The following is a 27,354-nucleotide window of genomic DNA, read 5'->3' on the forward strand; positions in this document are numbered from 1 at the left end:
CTGATATTTTCTCTCCGTGCGGACAACTTCTGCTCCACTCCACTCGTCCACTGACTCCTACTACCAGCTTCCCACTCCCACTCCCGCAGCGGGTGATCCATGGCCACGGCTTTCCGCCTCCCGCCTCTCCTCTCCTCGCGCGCCGCCCCTACCACCGCCGCCCGCGCTACCACCTGGAGGAATCGGACAGGATCGTTCACTCACAGGGTCGCCGCGCAGCCTGACGACACTACCGCCACCACCTCCACCAGCACCACGCCGGCGCCGCCTACCGGGTTCACGCCTCCGGTTCCCAAGCGGTTCGAGGTCAAGCCCGGCCAGTCAAACAACATCGCCGGCGCCGCTCTCGCCTTGCCCTTCCGCCTCGGCACCGGCGTCTTCGTCCTAGGGTAATTGGGTCCTTTCAATCCCCGTCCAAATTGGAATATACTGTGCCAATCTAGTTAGCCAAGCAGACCAAATTAACTGAACACCTCAACTGAATTTGAATTTTAAATTAACCGTTTCCCTCCAATTCGAACGGAATTGGAAAACGTTCATGTGCTAGCCAATTATGTACTCCGTCCTAAAATAAGTGTCAATTTTATACCAGATCAACGACACTTATTTTGGGACGGAGGGAGTATGTTTCAGCTGTGTTGCTTCAAATTCATTGACTAGCTCACAGTTTTTTGTTACTTCTGTCGCCCAACAAAACATGATTTTACTTTCGGGGCTACTACTTTTTTTCGAACCGGGCTTTCTCCCCTTTCCATTACTTTCATAACGGAAATACAATGTCTTAGGGCCAGAAAAAGAGAGGGAAAGGGAAAAAAAGCGAGTTCGGAGCAATATCAGGAAACCCGCCATTCACGCCTGTCATCAGGAACATGAATTTGCGGGACAAAAACCTGATATCACCCAAAACCACACTACAGGAGATACAAGTATCATTACCACCACACCTATCATCATCAGACCAGGCTCACCAAAAGAGCACAAAAATACCAAACTAAAAACAAGTTTTACGCCCAGCAGATCATAAGAACCTCGAGTACCACCACGGACAACAGATCGCCATCATCGCAAAACAACATCACCATTCATCCCAGACTCCTTCACCCTCAGCCCGCTCGGTTGCTTCTGCCCTCGGCGGTTCGCACAGATGTAGCATCTGAGCTGCACTTCTCTTCAGCAGTTGGGCTCCCTTCTTGATATTATCTGCCATCTCTGGTTTCTGCATACCTGCCCAGTAATCCAAAAATGCACTTGTTGTGAAAGCAATTTCAAAAGGAGTATTGATAAATTTCTTCTCAAAGGTAGCCCTATTCCGGGCCAACCAAATGGACCAACAAACAGCAGCTAAGCCAACAGTGTATATTTCGTAAAGGCCTGGCAAAAAAGCATATAACCACGAAAAGACCTGCCAGATTGTTCTCGGAACATAACTAGTACCAACAACAGCACCTACTGTTCTCCATACAATCTTGGCCACAGAACATCCAAAGAAAAGGTGCTGTGCCGATTCAAATTCACTACAAAAAGAACATTTTATATCTCCCTGCCACTGTCTTTTTTTCATATTATCTCTAGTAAGAATAGAATTTTGAAACAGTTGCCACAGGAAAATTTGTATTTTCAGAGGAATTTTAGCCCCCCAAATCCATTTATAATGAGCCCCTGCAAGATTTCTCTCCAGCCATCTGTACTAGACTTAGTGGAATAAACTCTGGAGTTATCCAACTTCCAGTAAACCTCATCATTTTGATCTGCACAAATTTTGTCCAACACCCATTGCTTCATATTTTCCCAATTCTGAAGCATAGCTGGAGACAACCTCCTCCTAAAGGAGGTAAGATGATTCATACTTTCTAATTTATCCACAGTACAATCTTTATCTAAACAAATTTCAAAAAGATCAGGATATTTATCTTTCAACAGAAAATTCTCACCCAGATCATCCAGCCAGAGACTAGCAATGTTACCTTTCTTAAGCACCACCCCTCTACCAGCCATATAGTATTCTTTAACTTTCATAATATTTTTCCAACAAGGAGAATCAGAAACTTTCTGTTTAACTTTAGCTACAGATGTCCTTTTGAGGTACTTAGCTTTCACAATATCTTGCCATAATCCTTCCTTCTTTTCCAATTTCCACCACCATTTGGTTAACAGGCTAATATTCTGCTTCCTCAGATCTTTAACCCCCAGGCCCCCTTTTGTTTTAGATCTACAAACACGGGACCATTTCACCATATTATAACCTCTTCTCCCTTTGCGATGCCAAAAGAATTTTCTTCTCGGCTTGTCCCATTTTTCCAGCGTTGATTTCTTAAGCAACGCCATGGACATATAGTACGAGGGGATATGAGACAGTACCGCATTAACCTTAATAAGTCTATCCCCACTAGATAAAGACTCACTAATCCAGGATTCCCCATGCCCGATGAACTTGTCATCAACAAAAAACCAGTCACTGCATTTAAGCCCAGCATAACTGACCGGCATACCTAAGTATTTAATAGGAAAAGTCCCAATCTCACAGTTGAACATATCAGCATATTTTCTCATAATATCATCATCAGCACCAACCGAGAAAATCTCACTTTTCACAAAATTAATCTTCAGACCAGACATGATCTCAAATAGATAAAGCAGCAGTTTAATATTCAAGGCATTCTTAATATTGTCTTCAAAACACAAGATAGTATCATCTGCATACTGGAGGATAGCCACTCCATTTTCAACCAAGTCTGCTGCTAGCCCAGTGAATAGGCCATTATCTTGTGCTTTCAAGACTATCTTAGTAAGGCAGTCAGCAGCAAGGTTAAAAAGGAAAGGTGATAAGGGATCCCCCTGTCTCACTCCCTTAGCACTCTGGAAATATTCTCCCACCTCATCGTTTAGTTTCACACTGACAGTACCACCCACTAGAATTCTTCTGATCCATTCAATCCAGCGTGGGTTAAAATTTCTTTTATTATGACATTCCAATAAGAAGTCCCAGTTGACTTTATCATATGCTTTCTCAAAATCAAGTTTAAGGACAATCCCTATTTTTTTTCTGAGCATAAGTATGATGCAAGATCTCATGTAATGACATGATCCCGTCCATAATATCTCTATTTTTAATAAAGGCATTCTGGTGTCGACTAAACAAGATGTCCACATGGGGTTCTAATCTGATAGTTAACACCTTAGTAATCAGCTTGTAGATACATCTAAGTAAGCAGATGGGTCTGAACTGCTGCATTTTATCAGCTCCAGCAACTTTAGGTAACAGCGTTATTATACCATAATTGAGTCTCTCCACATCAAGCTTATTTTCATGGAACCAATGAAAAAGGGGCATCACATCACCCTTGACAATGTCCCAGCAAGATTGAAAGAATTCTATAGGTATATTATCAGGCCCAGGGGCTTTGTTATGTTTCATAGAAAACAGAGCATTTTTCACTTCTGTATCAGAAAAGGGCCTAATTAAGAGAAAGTTTTCCACATCACCCAATTTCTCTTTATCACACCACATATCTTCATCAATCTTGCACAAGTTTCCAGGGGCAGGACCAAAGAGTTCTTTATAAAAATCAGTAGCATGTTTAAGCATGTTCTTATTCCCTTCTATAATCATATTTCCACAGCTAAAAGACACAATAGTGTTTCTTCTCCTCCTTCCATTCACAATCCTATGAAAATACTCAGTATTACTATCCCCTTTTAGCAACCAGTTGTCATGTGATTTCTGCATCCAAGCTACCTCCTCTTCCAGTAGCAAACCATTTAACCCAACCTGCATTTCCACTTTCTTGCAATATAGCCCAGGATTCAAAACACCATTTTCTTGCAACTCCTCAATACGACCTAATTCATCTCTTAGCCACTTTCTTCTTTTCCTGGCATGACCAAAATTACTTGAACCCCACCCTTTAAAATATTTCTTGAATCTCTTTAGTTTGATATTCAAAATGTCAATAGGATTATCAGAATAGACAGGCTGCATCCAGATTTTAGCAACCACAGTATGAAAATCAGGTTAGTTTAACCAATTCAGGTCAAATCTAAACTCCCTCTTACCAAAATTAATGGGAACATTATCATCAGTATTAAGGATCAGGGGACAGTGATCCGACATCTCTCTAACAATCTTCCTAACAAAAGTGAAAGGAAACAGATGTTCCCAGGATTTGGACATGAATACTCTGTCCAGTTTCTCCAATGTGGGATTATGTTGATTATTAGACCAAGTAAACATGCCGCCAGCCATATCCACCTCTCGCAAGGAAAGAGCATTAATAATGGAATTTAAAAGATCTGAAGAGTGTCCTAATTTCACTTTCTTATTCTTCGCCCCCACAAATCTAAGAATATTAAAATCTCCTCCCACAATGTAAGGACAGGTAATGTGACTACACGTAGCCGCCAACTCTGTCAGGAAATCAGTTTTAAATTCTTCATGAGCTGATCCATACACCACCATAATACAACATTTCATCTTAAGAATCTTGTTCCATAATTCGAAATTCATAAGGTATTTGCCCTCCACACATCACAAGATCAAAAACATTGTTTCTAAAGCCTCCTAATATCCCACCTGACTTTCCTTCCGAAGGGATCCACCTCCAACTAAAAATTTCTCCAGGATCAATCTTTCTCAAGAATTTAGGTGAAAAATCCTTCTTCATAGTTTCCTGAATCCCAATAAATTCAAGCTTAAAATCCCTGACCAAGTCAGAGATATATGTCTCCATACCTCTTTTACCAATCCCTCTACAATTCCAAAAGCCACTAATCATTTTTTCTAATTCTGGTATTGTGTTTTCTGGTGCTAGGTTTGCCAGGAGCCATAGCCTTACCTGCACCATCTCCCATTTTCTGTTTTTGACTTCTAGTCACAGGTTTAGATATAGTAACATTAACTTTTTTCCTCTCTTTTTTCCTGGATCTAACCACAGTAAAGTCATCAATATCTAAATCCTCATCCCCTCCCCACTCAGTATCTAATAGAGATGTTTCCCCAGCAGCATTAGTAAGCAACAAAACCGCATCCTGTCGAATATCGTTTTCATCAACTTTTTTAGCAATGTTAGCTCTAGAGATCTCAAGTTCTCTAATGATATCTATGGAATCAAAATCATCATCAGGAATATTAACACCCATTTTAACAGCAGCAGATATAATCTCAAGATTTGATAAAACTTCAAAAGAGTTCACATGAGATATGCTATTACCTTGCAGGTCTCTTTTTTGTGCCAGTCTCTCAGCTGTGAGTCCCATATGCTCCATATTGCCTCCAACATTCCTCTTGCTATATCTGGTTTGCATTTCCTCCCTCACAGGGGGAGTAGGGATCACTTCCACTTGCTCACTAGAGTTATCAGGGGATTGCACCAGATAGGATTGATTTTTTTGATCATCATAAATGTCAGTAGGATCCATCTCAGTCACCACAGGTTCCCCCACACATGCATCAAGATAAGATAAGAATTTTTTGCTAGGAAAAGATATAGAGCTTGGCATAATCTGCAAAGAATTCACAGTAATTTCATCATAGAATACCCTTCCAGAATCCACATTTCCCCCTTCATCATCCCTCTGATTTTTCTCAGCCTCTTTCACCATAGTATCAATAAATAGCTCATTTCCCATTTCATCACTCTCTTCTTCAGACAACATGTCCTCACTCTCATTATGCTTTTTTTCCTCTTCCATACATTCTTCCACAGGTTTCATCACCACATTTTTTCCATAATATCCACCAGTTGTTCCCAGGGGAGCTGAAGACTCCCCCATATTAGATGATGATGCAATATTCTTTTCCCCAGGGGTCTCAGTAGTGAATCTAGCTTTTTTAGCAGCATTACCTTCCTCATTCTCCTGCTGTATTCCAATTCTTTCCTTTGGAGGATTTTTAATCAGGATTTTATCAACAGAATAAAAGAAATCATAAAAGTGTCCCCCAACACCCTTTCTGCTGAAGCAGGGATATCCTCAGCATCTCTACAGCCCAACTTGATTCTAACAGATTCAGGTCTATTAATAGTAGCTTTATCAATCTCCAGGGTTACTCCCACAAGAGATCCCACATAAGCAATGTTCTTCTCATGTCTCTTATCCAGAGGAATATTACTCACATTAACCCAAGCAACATTCAGCACCCCTTTAGCCCCCACAGATTCAGACCATTTTCTCAAATTAATAACAGCACCACAACTCTTAACATTCATACTTTCAGCAAAGCAGGCTTTATCCACATCCCTAGGAGATGGGAACCTCATAACAAAGGTATTAGGGCCAATAGATCTGGCCGAGCACCTCCAGTTAGTATTGATGTAAGAATTAAAGAATTCCTCCAGCTGCCTACCAGATGCATGAACTTCTAACACAGATATCACAATAAATCTGTTTCTATCAGTAGTTTGGCTAGGAGTACTATAATCATGGACATAGAAAAAGCCTTTTCCCTCTGCCTGGAACCCACACATGGGTGCTACACACTCCCAAGGAAGAACAATATTGCAAACCGGAGCCAAATGCCCATGAATCCCACATCTACCACAAACAGCACGCGGACAATAGGCAGGTAGGTGTCCAGGATCTCTGCAAGTAACGCAAACCTCGGCGCCTCCCACTAGTGGAGAGGCGTTCCTCTTGCCGGGGGTGGGATGTCGACGATCAGCAGGGCGTTGTTGCGGACGCGTCTCTTGAAGGCGCCCTCCCGCAGATCCGCCCGCAGCAACCTGGGTGCTGTTGTCGCCCCACTTCTCCCCGCGGGTTCCTCCTTGCACCTCCATGGCCGCCGCCTCCCATCTGCTCTTGTCAGAGCCGCCGTGGCGCGGATCCACGTTGGAGGAGATTTGTCCGCCATCCTCGGCTTCGCGCATCCACACCATGTTACGGCCGCCTCCGCCTCCGCCACGGCCGCGACCTCCTCCAGGCCCGATCCGACCACCACCTCCGCCGTGCCCGAAACGACCCTCGCCACCTCCATCTCCGCGGAACCCGCGACCACCCATCTCTCGGCCGGCCATGGGTGGATTCCGCGGTGGCGATGCTGTCACCTCAGCGAACGATCTGCTGTCTCCACCCACCTTCCCCTCCCACCAGCCGAACGAAGGTGAAACCCTAGGTGGCGAAACCCTAGTTTTCCCCCAAAAGTGGCCGAGGAGGGAGGAGAGATCGGGAATGGGCGACACTGCAGGTGCAGGTGGGGATAACGAAGCCCTACCGCCGCATCATGTACTACGCGGGCCTTCTCCTGGCGGGGCCGTGGCCTCACTTGACACGGGCCTAGGCCCGAGAATGCCCGACTCGCGTGTAGCTTGCGGCACACGGTCGCTCAGGCGTACATGGACGCTGCCCACGGTCACGCTCTCCTGCGTGCCGGCCCGAGCCGCCGGCGACGATGAGCGCCGTCGTGGGTGCGTCGGTGGTGAGGGAGACGAGAGGGATGTGAGGAAAGCCATCGCCAGCCTCCACCTCAGCAAAGCTGTTACTCTGCACACATGGCCATCATTCACAAATCTTTCTCGAATCTGATACCGCCACCCTTCAGGGCTACTACTTGTAGTACACAAATCCGGATGTGTGAATTTCATTGCCCTGTACATATGCCTAGCAATTTCAGGTGGGTTTTATTTGATTTGTATGTGCCTGCAATGTGCAGATATGGAGTGACACTTCTTGACGCTAACGAGATATCACCAGATCAGTATGCTTTGGATTTCCAAGGTGAACTCCTTCTCTGATTCCCACAGTTTTGTTCGGTACAAGACAACCGCAGCACGTGAATATCAAGAGTGGAACAATGAAGCGTACTTAGCAAAATATAATTATTAGATGTAAGCAACCATTGTGTGTATCTGTCCAAGGTGAAGTCCTTCTCTAGTTCCCACTGCTTGGTTAGATACAACGCAGCATGGAAATATTAAGAGTGAAATAATAAGCTGTACTTAGCAAAATATAATTATTTCAAGTAAACAACCATTGTGTGTACCTGACCAGTACCAGTTTAGAACTTGTTTCAGACTAGTTTAGAACTTTAGTTTCAAAGTACTATTATGTAACTAAATGTGTTTATTATTTAGGTCGGAAGGTGAAAGAAACGTCGAAGGTGGGGCAGTGCCCTCGACCTGCTAAGCCTATTGAAATATACGAGTTTGAAGGGTATGTCATTTCTTTCCACGGAGGTTCAAACTGGTTGTCCTTCATGTTTCTAATTGCACCTAGTTTTTGTATGAAGCACTAATGTTTTCTGCTGACTAGTCAAGCTGATCTATTTATTCCTTCAATTGTTTGTGCATCATGGCTAAAACCTCAGATGCCCATTTTGTCGAAAGGTGAATAATCTTTGGTTCACTATATCTGTGTTATGTAGTTTCCTTCTTCATTTATTCAACACTGGTATTTATAGTCATCATGTAAATCTTACAGGTCAGAGAGATGGTATCCGTCCTGGACCTTGATGTGTTATATTACCCTTGTCCTAAAGGCGGCCCAACCTTCCGTCCAAAGGTTCTAGAGATGGGCGGGAAGAAACAGTTTCCTTACATGGTATGCGAGACATCATTGATAGTTGTGGTTTCCAATTCTACATATCTTTGAAATGTTATTGTAGAGATTTGATGGACATTTACCATTAACTATACACTTCTGCTTGTTAGACTGTATATACGTAGCCCTGTATACATATACTGTACATTGTATTCTACCCCTTGGGTACCCTTATATAATGAGATAGCCACACCCCGTTTAGGATGTCGAGCACTTCCCAAACATTACGTTTTACATGGTATCAGATTAGGTTACGATGTCTTCTGGCGCCGCGCCAGCCTCTGGCGCCGGCCCTCGCCCCCGCGTCGCCGTTCCTCGCCTCCCGGCCTCTGGCGACGGCCTATGGGGCCCCGACGTCGCCCCGCCATCCGATTGGATCGGATCCCAACGCCCAGCCTGGGGCTGCTGCCTCCTCTGGCGCGCCTCAACCCGTCCATGGCGCCCCGCCGCCATCGTCGCCCTGGCCGCTCCCCTACGGCCCGCCATCTGGGCCGCAGCACTACGCTGCGCCCCCTCCGCCCTACTATGGCGCGTCTCCGCCGTACCAGTCCGTGCCGCCGCCGCCGACGATCTGCGCGCCGTCTACACTGCACCACTACCCGCCGCCGACGGTCTACCCTGCGCCGTTTCAGCCGTCCCAGGGAGCTGCGGCTGCGTTGCCCTACAGGGCTCCTGCCGTGGAACCCTACGGTGCCGCCACGATTGGTTCCTCTGGAGCCCCGCCCTACTCGGTGGTGCTGGTCATCCCGGGGCGGCCCCGTCGATGGGCTTCTATGCCCCGCCACCGGTGCATGCTGACCCGGCTGCGCTGCTGTCACCGTTCTACTTCTCGCATCTCCTGCTGGTGAAGCTTGCGCCGGACAACTACTTGTCCTGGCGTGCCCAGGTGCTGCCCCTTCTGCGGAGTCGCTACCTCGAGGGCTACGTCGACGGCTCTATCCCGTGTCCGCCGCCTCATCATCCGGCGTATCACACATGGGTGGCTCAGGATCAAGCCATCCTCTCCGCCATCCAATCCTCGCTCACCCCGAGCGTCTCATCGATGGTCATCTTCGCCGCTACGTCCCGGGAGGCGTGGGCGGCGCTTCACACAAGCTTTGCCTCCCAGTCTCAGGCGCGTGCTCATTCTATACGCACCGAGCTGGGTGAGACCAAGCTTGGTGACCTCAGCATTACGGACTACTTCAACAAGATGCGGGGTCTAGCTGACACGTTGGCCTCCGTTGGTCAGCCGCTGCAGGATGAGGAGTTCACCACCTTTGTGCTTAACGGGCTTGATGATGATTATGACAATCTCATTGAGAATGTCCACGGCCGTGATGATCCGCTACCATCTCGTGAGCTCTATGCACGGCTCCTTGGCCGTGAACAGCGCATCAAGGCGCGCCGCGTCTCCCCTGGCTTCGCCTCTGCCAATGCCGCGACTCGTGGCAAGCCCCCGCGGTCATCCTCTTCCAACAACAGATCGGCGTCGTCCCCACAACCGGCTTCACGGGGCAACGCTCCGACCATCACGGGCGGCAATCGGTCGGTGGTGTGCTCCTCCTCTTGTGGCGCCCCGCGGGCCTGCCAGCTCTGTGGAATTGAGCGGCACATTGCCTCTCGCTGCCATCGACGCTACAAGCAAGACTTCCTTGGCCTCGGCAACAATGGCAAAGGGAATGACAAGCAGGCTGCTGCTGCGGTGACGAGTCATGATTCTGGACGCACGCCATCTTACTCCATTGATCCTGCTTGGTACATGGACACTGGCGCCACCAACCACCTCACCAGCGAGATGAGCAAGCTCTCTACTCAGGAGCCATATCGCGGTCATGATCGGGTTCACACCGCAAACGGAGCAGGTATGCGCATCTCACATGTTGGTCAGGCCTCTCTCCTTGCACATAATTTTCGCCCATTGCATCTCTCCAATGTCCTTCGAGTTCCCTCCGCTACGCGCAGTTTCTTGTCCATTCCTCAACTTACTCGTGATAATAATGTCCTTGCCGAGTTTCACCCTTTTCGTTTCTTTATCAAGGACCGGGACACGAGGGCCATTCTGCTTAGCGGTCGCCTTCGGCATGGCCTATATGCTCTTGATGCGCCGCCACCATCTTCCACGCCGTCTTCTCCCCAGGTGTTCACTAGTGTACGTGTGCCGTCTACACACTGGCATGCACGCCTTGGTCACCCGGCGGCCCCCATAGTTCGACATATATTGCATCGTCATGATCTACCAGTTGCGTCCAATAAAAATGCTGAAACTATCTATGATGCCTGTCAGCAGGGCAAGAGTCATCAACTTCCGTTTTTAGATTCTAGTCGTGTTGTGAAACATCCTCTTGAGCTTGTGTTTTCCGATGTATGGGGTCATGCCCAGACGTCCGTGAGTGGTCACAATTATTATGTCAGTTTTATTGATGCTTACAGCCGGTTTACTTGGCTATATCTTATTAAGCGCAAGTCTGATGTATTTGATGTCTTTGTTCAGTTTCAAGCCCACGTTGAGCGTCTCCTTAAGCACAAAATCATTCATGTGCAATCCGACTGGGGGGGGGGGGGGGGGGGGTGAATACCACCACCTCAACTTGTTCTTTAACAAGCTTGGGATCTCACATCGTGTGTCATGTCCTCATACACATCAGCAAAATGGAACTGCCGAACGTAAGCATCATCATCTTGTTGAAACAGGACTAACCCTACTAGCTCATGCTTCTGTCCCATTTCGTTTTTGGAGTGATGCCTTCTCCACAGCCTGTTTTCTTATAAATAGGCTTCCCTCGAGACTTCTAAAAATGAAAACCCCACTTGATCTCCTACTTAATGAAATTCCAGATTACACCTTTTTCAAAGTGTTCGGGTGTGCATGTTGGCCTCACCTCCGTCCGTATAACAAGCATAAGCTCGAGTTTCGGTCCAAGAAGTGAAGTGTGTTTTTCTAGGGTATAGTTCTCTTCACAAAGGGTACAAATGCTTACATGTCCCTACCAATCGCGTCTACATCTCTCGTGACGTTGTGTTTGATGAAAACGTGTTCCCCTTTCGCACACTTCCGACTCACCCTACCTTTCCTACATCACAAGTGCCCATGCCTATACCTGCGCCTGACCAATTTGTTGATGTTGCATATACCCCTGCGTTGCTTCCTAATCATGATGCAGGTATTGGACGTGGCGCTCGCCTGGAACTACTTGAGGAGAGGATTCCAGACGAGCCTCCTGCTCAGGACGTGCATGGGCCATGCATAGCGGGTGGAGTCCGCCCCGCTTGCCCGCCCGTTCCTGCCTCGCCCGTGGTGGCTCCCCTGCGTGACGTGCATGGGCCATGCATCGCGGGTGGCGTTCGCCCCGCCCGCCAGCCCGACTGCGCCTCGCCCGTGGCCTCCGTCCTGCGCGACGTGCCTGCGCCATGCACAGCGGGTGGAGCCCGCTGGCCCGTCACCCCGACGCGTGGCTCCACGCTGCTGGTCTCGCCGGCGCCAGCCGAGTCTGCCTCGCCCGGCTCTCAGCCGGCCTCCCCTGTGTCGGCCGCTGCCACGCCCGGCTCCCAGCCGGCCTCACCTGGGTTGGCTGCTGTTTCGACGGATCCCGGGCTGTCGACCAGCTCTGCATCGGCAGTCTCGGCTCCATCATCTCCTGCACCAACACCGTCTGTGCTGCCTGCTGTCACGCATCGTCCTCGCACACGTAGCCAATCCGGTATTCTTTGTCCAAAGGAACGCACGGATGGTACGGTTGCGTGGCTGGCTGCGTGTATGGCTCATACTGCTGCTGATCCCACTGCCGAGCCTCGTCATTTTCAGGCTGCACTCAGTATTCCACACTGGCGTGTGGCAATCGAACAGGAAGTTCAGGCTCTCCACAAGAATAACACTTGGCGTCTTGTTCCTCCAGTTTCTGGTGTCAACGTTATTGATTCCAAGTGGGTTTTTAAAGTCAAACGACATGCTGATGGCTCCATTGAACGCTACAAGGCACGGCTGGTTGCCAAGGGCTTCAAACAGAGGTATGGTCTTGATTATGAAGATACAGTCCAGTCATCAAGCCCACTACCATTTGATTGCTACTGTCTCTTGCTGTCACTAGAGGATGGTTCCTTCGTCAGCTTGATGTACATAATGCTTTTCTCCATGGGGTTCTGGAGGAGGTTTATATGCGTCAGCCACCTGGTTTTGTTGATCCGGCTCGCCCTCATCATCTCTGTCGTCTGGTTAAGGCATTGTATGGACTCAAGCAGGCTCCTCGTGCGTGGCATGCTCGCCTTGGATCTGTTCTTCGGGCTCTTGGGTTTACTCCCTCCACTGCTGATACGTCGCTCTTTCTACTCCAGCGTCCTGAGGTTACGATGTATCTTTTGGTATATGTTGATGACATCATTCTCATCAGTTCCTCTGACTCTGCTGCTGATCGTCTTGTGACTGCCCTCAGTGCTGATTTTGCTGTCAAGGATTTAGGTGCTCTGCATTTTTTCCTTGGTCTGGAGGTTTCACGTTCTTCTGCTGGGTTGACTCTTACTCAGAAGAAGTACTCCTTGGACTTGTTGCGCCGTGCTGGTATGCTCAAATGCAAACACGCTATCACCCCGATGTCTGCCACTGATCGGTTGTCTGCTCTTGATGGTGATTCTCTATCCTCTGATGATGCTACTGAGTATCGTAGCCTTGTTGGTGGTTTACAATACCTCACCATTACTCGACCTGATATCTCCTACGCAGTCAACCGTGTGTGTCAATTTCTGCATGCGCCCAGGACATCTCATTGGTCAGCAGTGAAACGTATTTTGCGCTATGTCAGCCTTACTGCTTCCTATGGCTTGCTTCTTCAGCCGGCACCTTCGTTGGAGTTGTCTGCTTTCTCTGATGCGGACTGGGCTGGTAGTCCTGACGACAGGCGATCCACGGGGGGATATGCGGTATTTCTGGGTTCTAACTTGATCGCCTGGAATGCTCGTAAGCAAGCAACAGTGTCTCACAGTAGTACTGAAGCTGAGTACAAAGCTGTTGCTGACGCGACTGCTGAGATTATATGGGTACAGTCTCTATTGAGAGAGTTGCATGTTACTCAAGCTCATCCTCCGGTTCTGTGGTGTGACAACATCGGTGCTACCTATCTTTCATCCAACCTGGTGTTTCATGCTAGGACTAAACATATTGAAGTGGACTATCACTTTGTTCGGGAACGCGTTGCACAGAAGCTACTTTCTATCAAGTTCATCTCATCAAAGGATCAACTTGCTGACATCTTCACGAAGCCTCTTCCACAACCACAGTTTGTAGGCTGTAGGCGCAATCTTAACTTGCTTTCTACTTCAGGCCATAGTTAAGATTGAGGGAGGGTGTTAGACTATATATACCTAGCCCTGTATACATATACTGTACATTGTATTCTACCCCTTGGGTACCCTTATATAATGAGATAGCCACACCCCGTTTAGGGTGTCGAGCACTTCCCAAACATTACGTTTTACACTGCTTCGGCACAACCCCCTAAACACATCAACGGTTGAGATCTATCCAAGGTATCGAACATGAGACCTCCCACTGACAGGAGGGAACTGATAGCCACTAGGATTAACAAGCACATCTGGTTATTTAGTCAGCACAACGTTTTAAAAGAAGATAATAACACTGCCGGTTCCTGAAAATAAAAAGCGAAACATTTTTCTGAAAAATGAATATTTCTTAAAAAGCAATTTGCAAAAGTTGTGAAAAAAATTAAACTCAAACATTTTGAAACTCTCAAACTTATTTTTGAATTTTAAACACGTACGTTTTTTAAAACACAAAGAAGTTTTCAAGAATAGGGGGCACCGTACACATCTTTACAAAACTGTATGCGAATTAAAAAAATATTCAGCACATAAATTTGAAAAAACGTTCAAGTTTTCAAAAAAAATGTTCTAAATTGTTAAAATAAATTGTTTTCATATTTTTTACATAAATTACAAAAATGTATGGGAATTAAAGAAAATATACTTGTTTCCCAAAAACTGTTCAGAATTTTAAAATTGTTCCTGTTTTTATTTATTTTTCTCAAAAACAAAACATGTTTGGGAATTTTAAAAAATGTTCGTGCTTCCGAATAATTGTGAAGAATTTCGAAAATGTAACCATTAATAAGTTTTGTTGTCTAAATAAAGAATGTTTGTGTTCTTAAGAAAATGTTTGGGATTTTCATAAAATATTTCTGTCAAAGAGGCAAGTTTAGAAAAAATGAATTTTCAAAGTTCGTTTTTTTTAGAGAATTGTCGGATTTTCTAACATAACTGGTTTTTAAAATATCTTCAAATTTCTAAAAATTGTTTGGATTCTGCGTTGTACCTAGTTCTTAAAAAGACGCGCTCAATATTAATCACCAACAGTTCTTTGGTTAGGTGGTTAGTAGCTGTTCTTTTTGAGCTACACGGCTCGAGTTCGAAACCTTTTGAGGTTAGTATTTTCTCTTTTTTTCTAGAAATTAGACAGCAGGCAGTACCGGTGTGATTGCTACTGCAGCCATCTCCATGGGCCGGCCCAAACACCCAGTCGAGGTATATACGGTGTATATATACAAATATGGGTAAAGTCCATATTACCTTTTATACGTATTGTGAGGGGGGTTGTACCGAAGCGGGACTCTTAACTATACTCATGTTGCTAAACTTTTTGTTCCTGGGCAAGATTGAATTTTGTCATATTGGCATGATTTGTTCTTCATTACTAAACTAAATCAGGGATTTTTCCTCCCTTCTTTGAAATGAACTATGCAAGATGCAGATAACATCACTCTTACGTTGCAGGTGGATCCAAACACAGGAGTCGCTATGTATGAATCAGATGACATCATAAATTACCTGGCAAAAACTTACGGTTTGTATTCCCATTGTTTTTGTTTTTTACCGTCCATACCTTCCCTAGCCTTACAAGCTTGTTCTAGGCCCATTACTTACACTTGTTTTTCAGGTGATGGAAGCGTTCCGACTATGCTAAAACTTGGTCTATTGACAGTAAGTAACTAAGTAATTGATAATTGAAGAGAGTAGGATTGGTTATTACTCCCTCCATGCGGAAATACTTGTCATAGGAATGGATGTATCTAGATGTATTTTAGTTCTAGATACATCCATTTGTATCCATTTGGGCGACAAGTATTCGGACCAAGGGAGTATTAATTAACATGCAGTTGTGCCTTTTGTGTAACATTGTATGAATCAGATGACATCATAAATTACCTGGCAAAAACTTACGGTTTGTATTCCCATTGTTTTTGTTTTTTACCGTCCATACCTTCCCTAGCCTTACAAGCTTGTTCTAGGCCCATTACTTACACTTGTTTTTCAGGTGATGGAAGCGTTCCGACTATGCTAAAACTTGGTCTATTGACAGTAAGTAACTAAGTAATTGATAATTGAAGAGAGTAGGATTGGTTATTACTCCCTCCATGCGGAAATACTTGTCATAGGAATGGATGTATCTAGATGTATTTTAGTTCTAGATACATCCATTTGTATCCATTTGGGCGACAAGTATTCGGACCAAGGGAGTATTAATTAACATGCAGTTGTGCCTTTTGTGTAACATTGTTTAATTTAATTTGTAGACAATAACGGCAGGGCTTGCATTGAGTGGGCGTAGCGGGAAGGTAAATTGCCAACAAGCCATGTACACTTGTTTATTCCATGTAATCATCTGAAAGTTTTGCTTGAACCATTTCCATTACTGATTACAGGGATCTTCCTACAGTCCTGCAAAGCTTCCATCCCAGCCAATAGAGATATGGGCATACGAGGTTTAATCCTCACTACTTGTCATTATTCACAGCATTAAGGTTATTATTTGCTGTTTGTCGTAGTGTATTACCATTTCCAGGATCTGATCGTTGCAACCTTTATTAACAGGGATCTCCTTTTTGTAAAATAGCCCGTGAGACCCTTGTCGAATTGGAGTTGCCACACTTGCTACACAGGTATTTGAATGCTTGAAACTTTGGATTACATCTGTAAACAAGTAGCTGAATATTCAACCATCAGAGTGTTTATAGCAGTGCATAACACTTATATAAATGACCAGTATCATTAGTATAGCATTACGTTCGTGAACAAATCAATGAATATTCTGCCATTCAACAATATGCTTGTCAGCATTGACAAGTTCTTCTGCAATTTGGATTGGGAGGCCCTCTTCTCCATGCACACCCTGATGGCGGCATCGACGGCTTGCTCGGATCAAAACCAAGATTCCCCCATTTCCATCAAACTGTGGCCAGAGCTTAGCAGCGGCCGGTGAATCACGACTGCCCTTTTGTGTGGATCAAAACCAAGATGCTCCGAATTGCAACCGATCTTTCTTTTTTTTTGAAAGATCCAGCAGCTGGCTGGCATATATTAAACAAAGCTGGTAGAAAGGCGAGCTACAACAAAGTGGGTTCGATCCAAAGGATCAAGGATAAAAGAAGAAGAGGAAAAGAAGAACGGTGCCCCACAACTTACGTAAATTCTCCCGTTGATTCCCCAAAGGGGTGCTCCAGACAGACCGCTCCCGCCTGCCTCCAGAACTCGAGGGTTGCTGTGATTGAGTTGTTTATGTTATTGACACCCGAGGTCTTTCTTCTGAAAGTGCATTCGTTTCGCTCCTTCCAAATCTCAGACGTGATAATTACTATCATGGTCCTGATGCCCTTCATGTGCTCTGGTCTGGCCTTGCTAATCATTTGTACTATGATGTCTTCTGACTTGGCCCTGTCATTCCATGCGGATGGGTGAAGCGAAGCACAACCCTTTCGTGCCGCCGAATGCGTCCATACTGCCGACGCCATCGAGCATTGCCAAAACAAATGCACTGCCGATTCCAGGTTCCGGAGACATAGTTGGCAAAAGTATCCGTTTGGCCATTTTCTTCTTTACGGACGATCATTGCACCAAAGCCTGTTTCTCAGGAGCGGCCAGGTGAAGATTTTTAATCTAGCTGGCGCCCAAGTAGCCCAAATGAGCTTCCTAAATGATGATTTTGTTAAGCCCTGGAACTGGGCCTTATATGCTGAACTGGCGGAGTATACTCCTGACGCCTCATGTGTCCATCTGATGGTGTCCCTAGTGTTTTCCTGAAGGTGTAACTCTCTGGTCTGCAACCATCTGTGCAGTCTGATTGCCTCAGCCCACACATGTGTTGTGTCTCCATGGGCGAGGTCTACTATCCAGGTCTCATTCTGCAGTGCCTCTCTTACGGATCGGTTCTTTTTCCTTGAGTGTTTGTGTAGCATTGGGAATTGGGTTTTGAGGTTTCCCGCTCCCGTCCAGGAGCAATACCAGAAAGATGCCGTCGCCCCATCTCCTAATGTGACTATCGTAGAGGCGCTAAAGAGAGCTCTATCGCCGTCGTCGCATGGCAGCTGCATGCCGATCCATGGCCTGTATGGACTAGTCCAGGATAGCCATAGCCACCGAAGTCTAAGGGCTCTGCAGAAGCGTTGCAGCTCTAGTATACCGAGGCCTCCATTGTCGACTGGTGAGCAAACCACAGGCCAGCTGACTTTGCATTTTCCTCCTGAAATATGTTCCTCTTGGGCCCAAAGGAAGCGCCGTCTAGCTTTGTCTATCTCGTCTAAGAACTTTTTCGGTGCTCGCGGCACAGAAAGGGCGAAAGTTGGCAAGGCGGTTAGCACGCTACGAACAAGAACCCGTCTGCCCGCGATGTTCATAAGCTTGCCCTTCCATCCTGCCAGCCTGGATCTAATCCTATCGAGGATGTACTGGATGTGCACCAAGCGCAGTCTAGATAGAGTTAAAGGTAGGCCTAGGTACTTCACCGGGAAGCCCACCGTCTGTCCACCGAAGTTAGCTAGGACGTCATGGAGGTTGATCTCGTCGCAGCGGATAGCAGAGACGGTTGACTTAGCCGGGTTTACGTGAAGGCCCGTGGCTTGCCCAAAATCCCGAAGGATTTTCAACAGGGCGTCAACCTCTCCCTTGTCGGGGTTGGCGAAGATGACCGCGTCGTCCGCATAAAGACTAACTCGAAGCTTGAGATCTCTACCCGGCAGTGGTGCAAGCATTTGAAGCTCAGTTGCTTTTTGCAATAGCCGGTGCAGAGTGTCGATGGCGATGACGAAGAGGAGGGGCAATAGTGGATCCCCTTGCCTTAGCCCTCTTCTATGTCTAATCTGGTGTCCGACAGTACCATTTAGCATTACGGAGGATGAAGCGGTGCTGAGAAGTAGAGACATCCAGTCTCACCATCGCGCCGGGAAACCTAGGTGTTGAAGTAGTTCGAGCAAGTATTCCCAGGATACGTTGTCAAAAGCTCTAGCGATGTCGAGTTTAAACATCAGCGCGGGGTTCTTTTTTCGCTGCAGCGAACGGACTGCATTTTGCACGTACAAGAAGCTATCTTGTGTTGACTTGGAGCTGAAGAAAGCTGACTGCGCCGGCGAGATGATGTTGCTAATCACCCTTGAAAGTCGTCGTGCTAGAACCTTGGCGACGATCTTAGCTACCGAGTGTATCAGGCTAATTGGCCGGAAGTCTTGCACCTTTGTGGCACCCTCTTTCTTTGGCAGCAGGACCACCATGGCTGTGTTAAGCTTGCCGAAATCACCCCCGGCCAGGCGGTAGAAGCTACTGAAAACTGTCATCACGTCCTCTTTGATGGTAGGCCAACAGGTTTTGAAGAAAGTCCCTGAGAAGCCGTCCGGTCCCAGTGCCTTTTCCGACGGAGATGCCTTTATCGCCTCCCATACTTCCTCCTCCGTGAAAGGGTTGTCGAGGCCTCTACCGTGGACCGATGGCATCTCTAGGCTATCCCAGTTGATGCCCCTGTGGCGATCGACCGTAGCCCCTAAATGGTCATTGAAGTGCTGGTATATGGCGTCTTCCTTGTGCTCATGTGCCGTGGCTATCTCTGATCCCACTTGCAGAGTGTGAATGAAGTTTTTTCGCCTTCTCGCTCTCACCTTGGCATGGAAAAACTTGGTGCCCGCATCTCCCAGCCGTAGCCACGTGAGGCGGGACGCTTGGCGCCGGCGGGCACGCTCCACTGCCGCGAGGCCTAGGAGCCAAAGCTTGAGAAGCTTCCTAAGATTAAACTCCGCGTCAGAGAGCCTACGGTTTTCCTGTGCTACCTCTAGCCGTAATACTATCTCCGCCGCCATATGGAACTGTAGTTTTGCATCGCTAAAAAAGGCTTTGCTCCAGATTTTGAGGTCCCTAGCGGTGCGCATCAACTTCGTATGCATCCTCTGAAAAGCACATGTTGCCTGTACCGGTCTATTCCAGGCCCTATCCACCGTGTCGTGGAATCGAGGGAAGATTGGCCAGAAGCTCTCAAACCTAAAAACCGTCGGACGGGGAGCTGCACTGGTGTCGGCTAGGACCAGGGGGCAGTGGTCGGATGTGGCCGAGGCTGCCACATGAAACGAGGCCGATGGGAAGCGGCATTCCCATGGTTGGTTGCATAAGAATTTATCGATGCTCATCAGCGTGGGGTTCCGACGCTCGTTGCTCCATGTGTATCATCGGTTGTTGCATCTAATCTCCTTTAGGCCCGCGGTGTCGATCGCTGCTCTAAACCTACCAATGAGCCTACGGTTTAGGTTGAGGTTATTCTTGTCTCTCGCCTCGTAGATGAGGTTGAAATCCCCGTTGATTAGCCAAGGCTCTGATGCGGGTGGTGCAGACCGAGAAATCTCTAAGAGGAACCTCTCCTTTCTGGCGTCGTCCGTCGGTCCGTAGACAGTGGAGAGCCAGAAACCCTCATGTTGGCCGAGCAAACAGACCCTAGCCGTTATCGCGAACTCGCCTATAGCGTGGGAGACGGCGTTTGCGAGATCCTTGTTCCAGAGGATCGCCGCCCCCCACTGGTGCCGATCGCCGGGAGCGCTATACAATCGGTGAGGTGAGCCCCCCTATCTCTCTAACTAGTTCCGGAGACCATTCCGAGATCTTTGTCTCCTGGAGGCAAAGGATGGCAGCACGGTGAGAGGCAGCCATCTCGCCGACGGTAGCTCGCTTGGCAGGATTGTTTAGGCCGCGAACATTCCAGCACATGATCGGGGTGAGTGTGTCACTCATGGGGGAAACGGTCATTTCTTCGGCGGCTAAAACTAATCGGCCTCTGGCCCAAAACATACACCTCCAACAAAGCATGGGGTCGCCGGCACCCACCCTTAGACCCCAAGATGTGCCAGCGATGAACTACAGACCGTCTATCCTTACAACTTGGAAATAAACCTAACTTAAGCCGACCTAACATCGGCCGCCACCGGACCTTGGAACTAATGTCAACTAACATGATCACACTGCTGCCTCCTCGGCGGCTCCCTCTGTGCCGGCCATGCGAGCCATGACCCGCAGCGCCTCTCCGTCAAGACGAGTGAGCTTGGCGATGACTGAGATGTCGCTGTCCGTCAAGGGCTCCTCGAAACGGTGTAGAAGGGCCTTTGCCACTTCTGCCGTCATCTTCTCCCTTGGCCCGAGCAGCCCCAGCTCCTTTACTATGCGGAGGGAGGCCCGCTGTGCCACTGGCACCGTCGAAGCGACGACCGCCTGCCTAGCGCTATGGCGTGTAGGAGCAGAGATGGCTCGGCTCTTTGGTGGAGCGGCCGAGCGCCGCGCCGCCGAGGGTGGGCGGCTGATCAGTGGCGGCTTGGTGGCACGGAAGAGGCTGCGCTCCTCAGCGTCTTCCTCCGCCCCTGCGATCTCCAGCTGACAGACCCTGCTGGTGACTGCGCCCAGCTGCACCTCCAGCATACGAGCCGTCGTGGGGGTGGCCCGGCTGTACTGCCCGAACTCTGATGCCGAAGCAGAGAGGGTGGGGCTGAACGCATCAAGCTGCAGAGCCTCTCCCGGTGTCTTGTCCAGCGCGTCGGCATCGAACTCCAGCGGTGCAGCGACCACGGCCTCGGCGGCCGCCTGCACGCCTGTCGCTAGGCCATCCACTGCGATGGAGGTGAGCGACGGCTTCTTTGCCGTCCTGAAGAAGTCATCGACGGGTCTTTCCCTTGCTGCTGATTTCGTCGACCCCAGGGGCCGCAGCTTCGGGCGCCGCGCGGGCCGGAGGAGGCGGGAGAGGCCTCGACCGCCCACGCTGCGTAGGGTGACGCGACGTCCCCGAGCTCCTCCTGTCGCTGTGCCGACGACCCGATGCGTCCCTCTGTCTACGTCGTGCCGGTGGAGACCGGCTACGCTGGCGAGGTGCCGCGGTATGCGCAGGCAGAGCCGTAGAACGCCCACGACAAAGGAGGACATCCTTCCATGATCGGTGGCCTCCAGTGGCGGAGCCAGGAATTTTGTTTAGCCTGGGCAAACTTGAGCCTACGTGTCTGATCTCAAAATCATAACGGTAATGGTAGTTAGCCATCTTTGCTGACAATTTTAGTTGCAAAACGAGAACAAACGACGACAGTTTTTAGAAGAAAATTGCCTTCTCGGAGAAAAACGGCCATGTCGCCTGAAGAAACTGACATCTCTTCCCTCTTCCTCTCAACTAAAACTGCTAGGTGAATGCTCGCAAATGCAACCCTCCCTGATAAACGTTCACCTGTTATGGGCGTCAAATTATAATAGGGTGTTTGGATATATAACATATAAAATAGTCTCAAACTTTTGAACCACAATTATATATTAATAATGAAGTAAAAAATATAAATACAAACATAATTTAAAGTGAACTAACATATTGTTTTCGCCCCGAATTACTTGTTACGGAAATGGAGCATTCATTACCGCGACAAGTAATTCGGGATGGAAGGACTATATAACATATTAATATATTGGAACCTTCAATACATATGCTCGCCTCACTTGGTTTTGAATATCAGGACGATACTCAGGAATTTGTTTTTTATTTTTCATATCACACTCAATATCATTTGGATTAAATTCATCGGCATTTTTATGTGGTTGCACCGTTGCAGTGGCTCTACTTCTATTTCTGTTGTTCATCATTCACATTTTCGTTGGTTGCTCTATAGACAAAAGAAAAACACCTGTAAAATTTAGTGATTCAAGTTACCATTCAGCTATCAAGAGGAAAATGTCTAAATCATCGACTAGGTTCGCAAAGTTGTCGTCATTCAAATGGATAATTCCCACGTACTCCATTCCTAAATATAAGACCTTTTAGATATTTCAATATAGAATACATACGACGCAAAATGAGTGAATGTACACTCTAAAATAAGACTATATACATCCGTATGTAGTTCATATTGAAATATCTAAAATGTCTTATATTTACGAACGGAGGGAGTACATACATCAAAATTGAAGTCCTAAACCTATGCATCGGATGGCCAGATCAATTTGTAATTTTACCTACCCAGTAAAGAGAGCATGAGTAGTAGAGGATGCTGATAATCAATTTGTAATTTTACCGCCAGTCCTTCTCCACGATTTGCAATCGTGAGGTGAACAGCCACAGAACAGGCTGGCAGGTACGGTGGAGAGGCTGGAGCGATTGTTATCGAGTAAAACATGCGTTCCTCGCTTTTTAGGCCTAGGCCTGTTGCTAATTCTCATCAAGGAGAGCCTCCACCCCTGGAGCCGCCGTCGCCGTCCTGGTCCCTCCCTTGGCTTCCCCGCGGCATGCCACGGCAGCCCAGGTCCGCACAGGGGCCCGCAACCGATCTGAAGACCTAGGTAAAATCGCTCTTCAGCGACGCCAAGATGCGGTTCCACTTGGCAAATGAGACCATTCTGCAGCTTGATGTAGCCCAAGAGAAGAGGACACTCACTCCTTCAGAATTCCGTCTGCGAAAGTTGCTCAAGCTGCGGATCGTGGGCCTGGCGGTGCTGGACCGAGCGAGGAAGCGGCAAGCTTCACGCATTACCTGGCTGAAAGTAGGGGACGCGAAGACGGCGTTCTTCTAGGCCAAAATCTGCTCCAGGCGAAGAAAGAATTTCGTGCGACGTCTCCAGAAAGGAGGCAGAGTGGCCACCACTCATGAGGAGAAGGCAGCTATGGTGCACGAGCACTTCCAGGAACTCCTCGGCGAGAGCAAATCGCGCCCATGCTCACTCAACTGGGAGGCGAACGGCCTCCCGACACTGGACGGGCGCGGGCTGGACAATCCCTTCTGTGAAGTCGAAGTATGGGCGGCCGTGTGTGCTTCTCCCGCTCAAAAAGCACCGGGGCCGGACGGCTTCTCCGGCACTTTCTTCAGGACATGCTGGCAAATCATCAAGAATGACGTGATGGCGGTTTTCCACATGTTCTACAGTCTGAGCTGCGGGGGATTTTGCGACACTCAACAATGCCCTGATTGTGTTGTTGCCAAAGAAAAACGGAGCACAGCAAGTTGGTGACTTCCGCCCCATCAGCCTAATTCACTCCATGGCCAAGCTGATCGCCAAGGTGCTATCCATCAGGCTAGCGAGCGTCATCGATCAGATAATCTCGCCGGCGCAAAGTGCGTTCCAGAAGAAGAAGGGCATCCACGACAGTTACCTCTACGTGCACAACACAGTTAAGCAGCTTCACCGGAGGAAGAAACCGGCTATTTTGTTCAAACTAGACATAGCCAAGGCTTTTGATAGCGTGTCCTGGGAATACATCTTAGAGCTGATGCAGCGCCTCGGTTTTCCGGCAAGATGGCGGGACTGGATTGCGTTGCTGTTGTCAACATCTTCTTCCTGTCTCCTTAATGGAGAAGTGGGCGCGAGCTTTTGCCACGGGAGGGGCCTGCGCCAGGCCGATCCGCTCTCCCCTCTGCTCTTCATCATGGCGATCGACCCCCTCCAGAGGCTGTTCGACGCGGCCGCATCTGCTGGCGTGCTCTCGCCCCTCCCCATCGGCGCCGCTCGCCTGCGGGTCAGCCTATACGCGGACGACGCAGTCGTCTTCGCCAACCCACAACGAGAGGAGGTGGACGCGATCCTAGAGCTGCTGCGGGGTTCTGGCGACGCCTCCGGTCTCCTGCTCAACCCCGCAAAGTCTTCAGTGGCGGCCATCCGGTGCGACAACATCGACCTGCAGCACGCCCTGCATAATTTTGGTGGGCAGACAGTTAGCTTCCCCATCCGCTACGTCGGCATTCCAATCACGCTTGGTACAATCAGGCTCGTGCATCTCCAATTCATTTTAGATAGGATCAGAGCTAGGCTAGTTGGCTGGAAGGGACGCCTCCTGCCAATATCGGGGAGACGGGTGCTTGTCAGGTACGTGCTCTCGGCGCTACCTGCTTTCGCGCTCGCCGTGCTACGCGCCCCACGAAAATTCTTCAAGGAGGTCGACAAGGCGCATAGAAAGTTCTTATGGGCGCAGGACGATGAGCTCTCGGGAGGCAAGTGAAAGTCAGCTGGCAGGTCGTCGCGTCGCCGGTGAGCCGCGGTGGGCTCGGCATCCCCGATCTTGAGCGCTCCGGCTGCGCTGGCTTTGGCTTGCCTGGAAGCACCCGGACAGGCCCTGGGTTGGGCTAGGCACGCCATGCAATGACAAGGATCGTACGCTCTTCACCTCGGCCACGACGGTCACCATTCACAACGGCGAGTCGGCACTTTTCTGGCAATGCCGCTGGCTGGGCAAGCGACCTCTTTGCCTGGAGGCTGGAGTACCCGGACCTGTTCAACCAGTGGCGGAACCAGTACCAGATTACGCCTAGGGCTAAACAAGTTTAAATGATGCATTCTAGTGATTCTATATATTTCGTAAGAAGGAATTACAAAGGTTATTGTTTCTAGACCTAGGGCTATAGCCTCAACTGCCCTAGGCCTGTCTCCGCCACTGTGTTCAACCACTCATCGCGGAAGAACAGGACAGTCAAAGCTGCGCTGCATGTTGACATGTGGATCCAAGACCTATGGCATGTCAGCCTCAACGACATCCTGCCGCAGTTCATCCTCTTGCTGCGTGCGATCCGGGCGGCGCACATCGTTTTCGAGGAGGGAACACCCGATGAGATCAAATGGACTGCTGGAGGGGGGCGGACTACTCGGCGCGCTCGGCTTACAACATGCAATTCGCCAACCGACCCACACCAGACTCTCATCTGGAGGGCCTGGGCACCAGGGAAGATGAAGATGTTCTGTTGGCTGCTACATCACAATCGACTTTGGTGCAATGACAGACTGCAACGGCAGGGATGGGAGAACCGGTACTTCTGCGCGCTCTGCAATAGAAATCTTGAGTCCTCCTTTCACCTCTTTTGGGAATGCCTTTCGCCAAGGCAATCTGGTCCCAGGCGGCGACATGGAAGGGGTGTAGCGCTTTGCGGCCTGACGAGGGCGTGCCGGGGCGCACGACCACGCAGATCATCAAGGGCAAGCTGGTTGGAGCAGCGCCGGGGACATATAAGGGGCTGCGGTCCATTCTGATCGTGGTGGCTTGGCACATTTGGTTAGAAAGAAATGGGTGCACATACCATGCGCTCGGCGAGTGATCGATCTGAGTTCGTAGCGATCTGGAGCAATGGCGTCCGGCCGGAGCAAAATGCATAGCGACCCCTTTGGAGATCCAATGTGAGAAGTTAGTTCGTCGGCCCTGTTTTGGTGGGAGCACCAGTCTGTTGGTGAATCCGCGGCCCTATCCTGATCACTTGATCAGGTCATTTCTTGTATTCTTCTTCTGCTAAATCAATGAAAAGCCAGCTGCAAACTGGATCTTTCAAAAAAAAAATATGCTAGCAGCCAGAACTCATGTATTCCTATGTAAACTAATATAAGAGTGTTTAGATAACTAAAATAGTGATCTAAACATTCTTATATTACTTTACGGAGGGAGTACAAGTGATTAGCGTAGCATCTAGGCTGTGTTTGACAATGAAGTATTGTAAAACTTAAGGCCTGCTTGATAACAACGTACTACTTTCTAAGTATTCTGATAATACCGCAGTATTTTTAATTACCATGGTTTTAATTACTGTGGGCTGTTTGGCTACCCTAAAAAAAACATGGTATTTTCTCTGTCTAAAAAAGAAGAACTCGTGACTTCTCTTTTTTTAAACCGAGCAACTGAAAAGAAAGCGAGTCCGTCGTCTGTCCAGATCTTCTTCACTAATTATTCGCAAAGGCCCTGATCCTTGTGCGCGGTCGTCATATCTTCTTCTTTGCTAATTATTCGCAACAGCCCTCATCCTTGTGCATGGTCGTTCAGTTTATACATGGCCGTTCTTTCTTTTTGAAACAAGATGGCCGTTCTTTCTTCGTTCAAGCGGCTAGCGAGCTTAGTTTGCATGGTCGTTCATTTTATGTATGTATGACGCTTCTTATACTAATATTCACGCTTTCACACCTGTTGTCTACACACCCTAAGAACAGCATCTCTTTGATACTATTCATATACTCTCTCTATTCCTAAATGTAAGTCTTTTTGGAGGATTTGTATATAAACATATTTTAAAGTGTAGATTCACTCATTTTGATCCGTATGCAATTTCTAATAAAATTTCTAAAAAGACTTGTATTTAAGAACGGAGAGAGTATGTAGCATGACACAACAATGTAAGTAACAAAAAGAAATTGCTTCAGCTGTGCGCGTGGCAGTCCCAAGCGACAGGATTTTTTCAAGAAATATGGTCTTTTTCAGGTTTGCATCCTTGCGATTTTATGCTTTTGCTGCTAACCTTTCTCCACATAACCTCTGTATGATTTAATCTTACCATCTTGACAGGCGCCTTATATCGAGGATCCTAACACGGGGGTGAAGATGTTCGAGAGCGCCGACATCGTAGAGTATTTGAGGGCAACATATGCTGCTTGAGAATCACTGACACTTTCTTTCTCAGTAACATTTGAGCTCATAGCCTGCCATGTCTCTTCTCATGTAATCTCATGGTTGTAGATCACATTCTTTATTACATAGGAAAAATGATGAATCCTCGATTATGTGAGGTGTGAATTCACCGTAGCTGAGACAACACCTTTGCTATCTAAGAG

The 27,354-nt window shown here is 48.0% G+C and overlaps 2 protein-coding genes across 4 annotated transcripts; one reads left to right on the forward strand and one right to left on the reverse strand.

The window, feature by feature from the left end:
- On the forward strand, nucleotides 1–27,303 carry LOC123407844. Of its 3 annotated transcripts, none has more exons than XM_045101071.1 (12): nucleotides 5–389; nucleotides 7,643–7,707; nucleotides 8,064–8,142; nucleotides 8,297–8,315; nucleotides 8,410–8,529; nucleotides 15,289–15,358; nucleotides 15,452–15,495; nucleotides 16,089–16,130; nucleotides 16,218–16,277; nucleotides 16,387–16,454; nucleotides 26,947–27,004; nucleotides 27,089–27,303. In XM_045101071.1, the coding sequence occupies exons 1-12, from the start codon at nucleotides 100–102 to the stop codon at nucleotides 27,176–27,178; spliced, it is 1,005 nt and encodes a 334-aa protein (XP_044957006.1). In that variant the 5' UTR covers nucleotides 5–99; the 3' UTR covers nucleotides 27,179–27,303. The 3 variants fall into 3 exon arrangements, with proteins under 3 accessions (XP_044957008.1, XP_044957006.1, XP_044957007.1); XM_045101072.1 differs by lacking the exon at nucleotides 15,452–15,495 and adding an exon at nucleotides 15,830–15,873 and having other exon boundaries at nucleotides 6–389; XM_045101073.1 differs by lacking the exons at nucleotides 15,452–15,495; nucleotides 26,947–27,004; nucleotides 27,089–27,303 and adding exons at nucleotides 15,830–15,873; nucleotides 17,243–17,529 and having other exon boundaries at nucleotides 1–389.
- On the reverse strand, nucleotides 398–6,200 carry LOC123407845. The gene is made up of 2 exons (XM_045101074.1): nucleotides 5,208–6,200; nucleotides 398–1,224 (listed from the first exon to the last, which is right to left on the reverse strand). The coding sequence occupies exons 1-2, from the start codon at nucleotides 5,767–5,769 to the stop codon at nucleotides 1,076–1,078; spliced, it is 711 nt and encodes a 236-aa protein (XP_044957009.1). The 5' UTR covers nucleotides 5,770–6,200; the 3' UTR covers nucleotides 398–1,075.
- Nucleotides 27,304–27,354: the final 51 nt, after the last annotated feature.

The sequence above is a fragment of the Hordeum vulgare genome, chromosome 7H (assembly GCF_904849725.1).
Source record: "Hordeum vulgare subsp. vulgare chromosome 7H, MorexV3_pseudomolecules_assembly, whole genome shotgun sequence".
NCBI lineage: Eukaryota > Viridiplantae > Streptophyta > Magnoliopsida > Poales > Poaceae > Hordeum > Hordeum vulgare.

What these genes read in the sequence shown, in the direction of transcription:
- LOC123407844 (XM_045101071.1), top strand. Translation starts at nt 100, where the DNA reads ATGGCCACGGCTTTCCGCCTCCCGCCTCTCCTCTCCTCGCGCGCCGCC. An exon ending in AGAAACAGTTTCCTTACATG is followed by an intron (nt 8,530 to 15,288) that starts GTATGCGAGACA and finishes CTTACGTTGCAG; the next exon opens with GTGGATCCAAACACAGGAGT. An exon ending in TTACCTGGCAAAAACTTACG is followed by an intron (nt 15,359 to 15,451) that starts GTTTGTATTCCC and finishes CTTGTTTTTCAG; the next exon opens with GTGATGGAAGCGTTCCGACT.
- LOC123407845 (XM_045101074.1), bottom strand. Translation starts at nt 5,769, where the DNA reads ATGGGGGAGTCTTCAGCTCCCCTGGGAACAACTGGTGGATATTATGGA. An exon ending in ACAAAAAAGAGACCTGCAAG is followed by an intron (nt 1,225 to 5,207) that starts GTAATAGCATAT and finishes ATTACTGGGCAG; the next exon opens with GTATGCAGAAACCAGAGATG.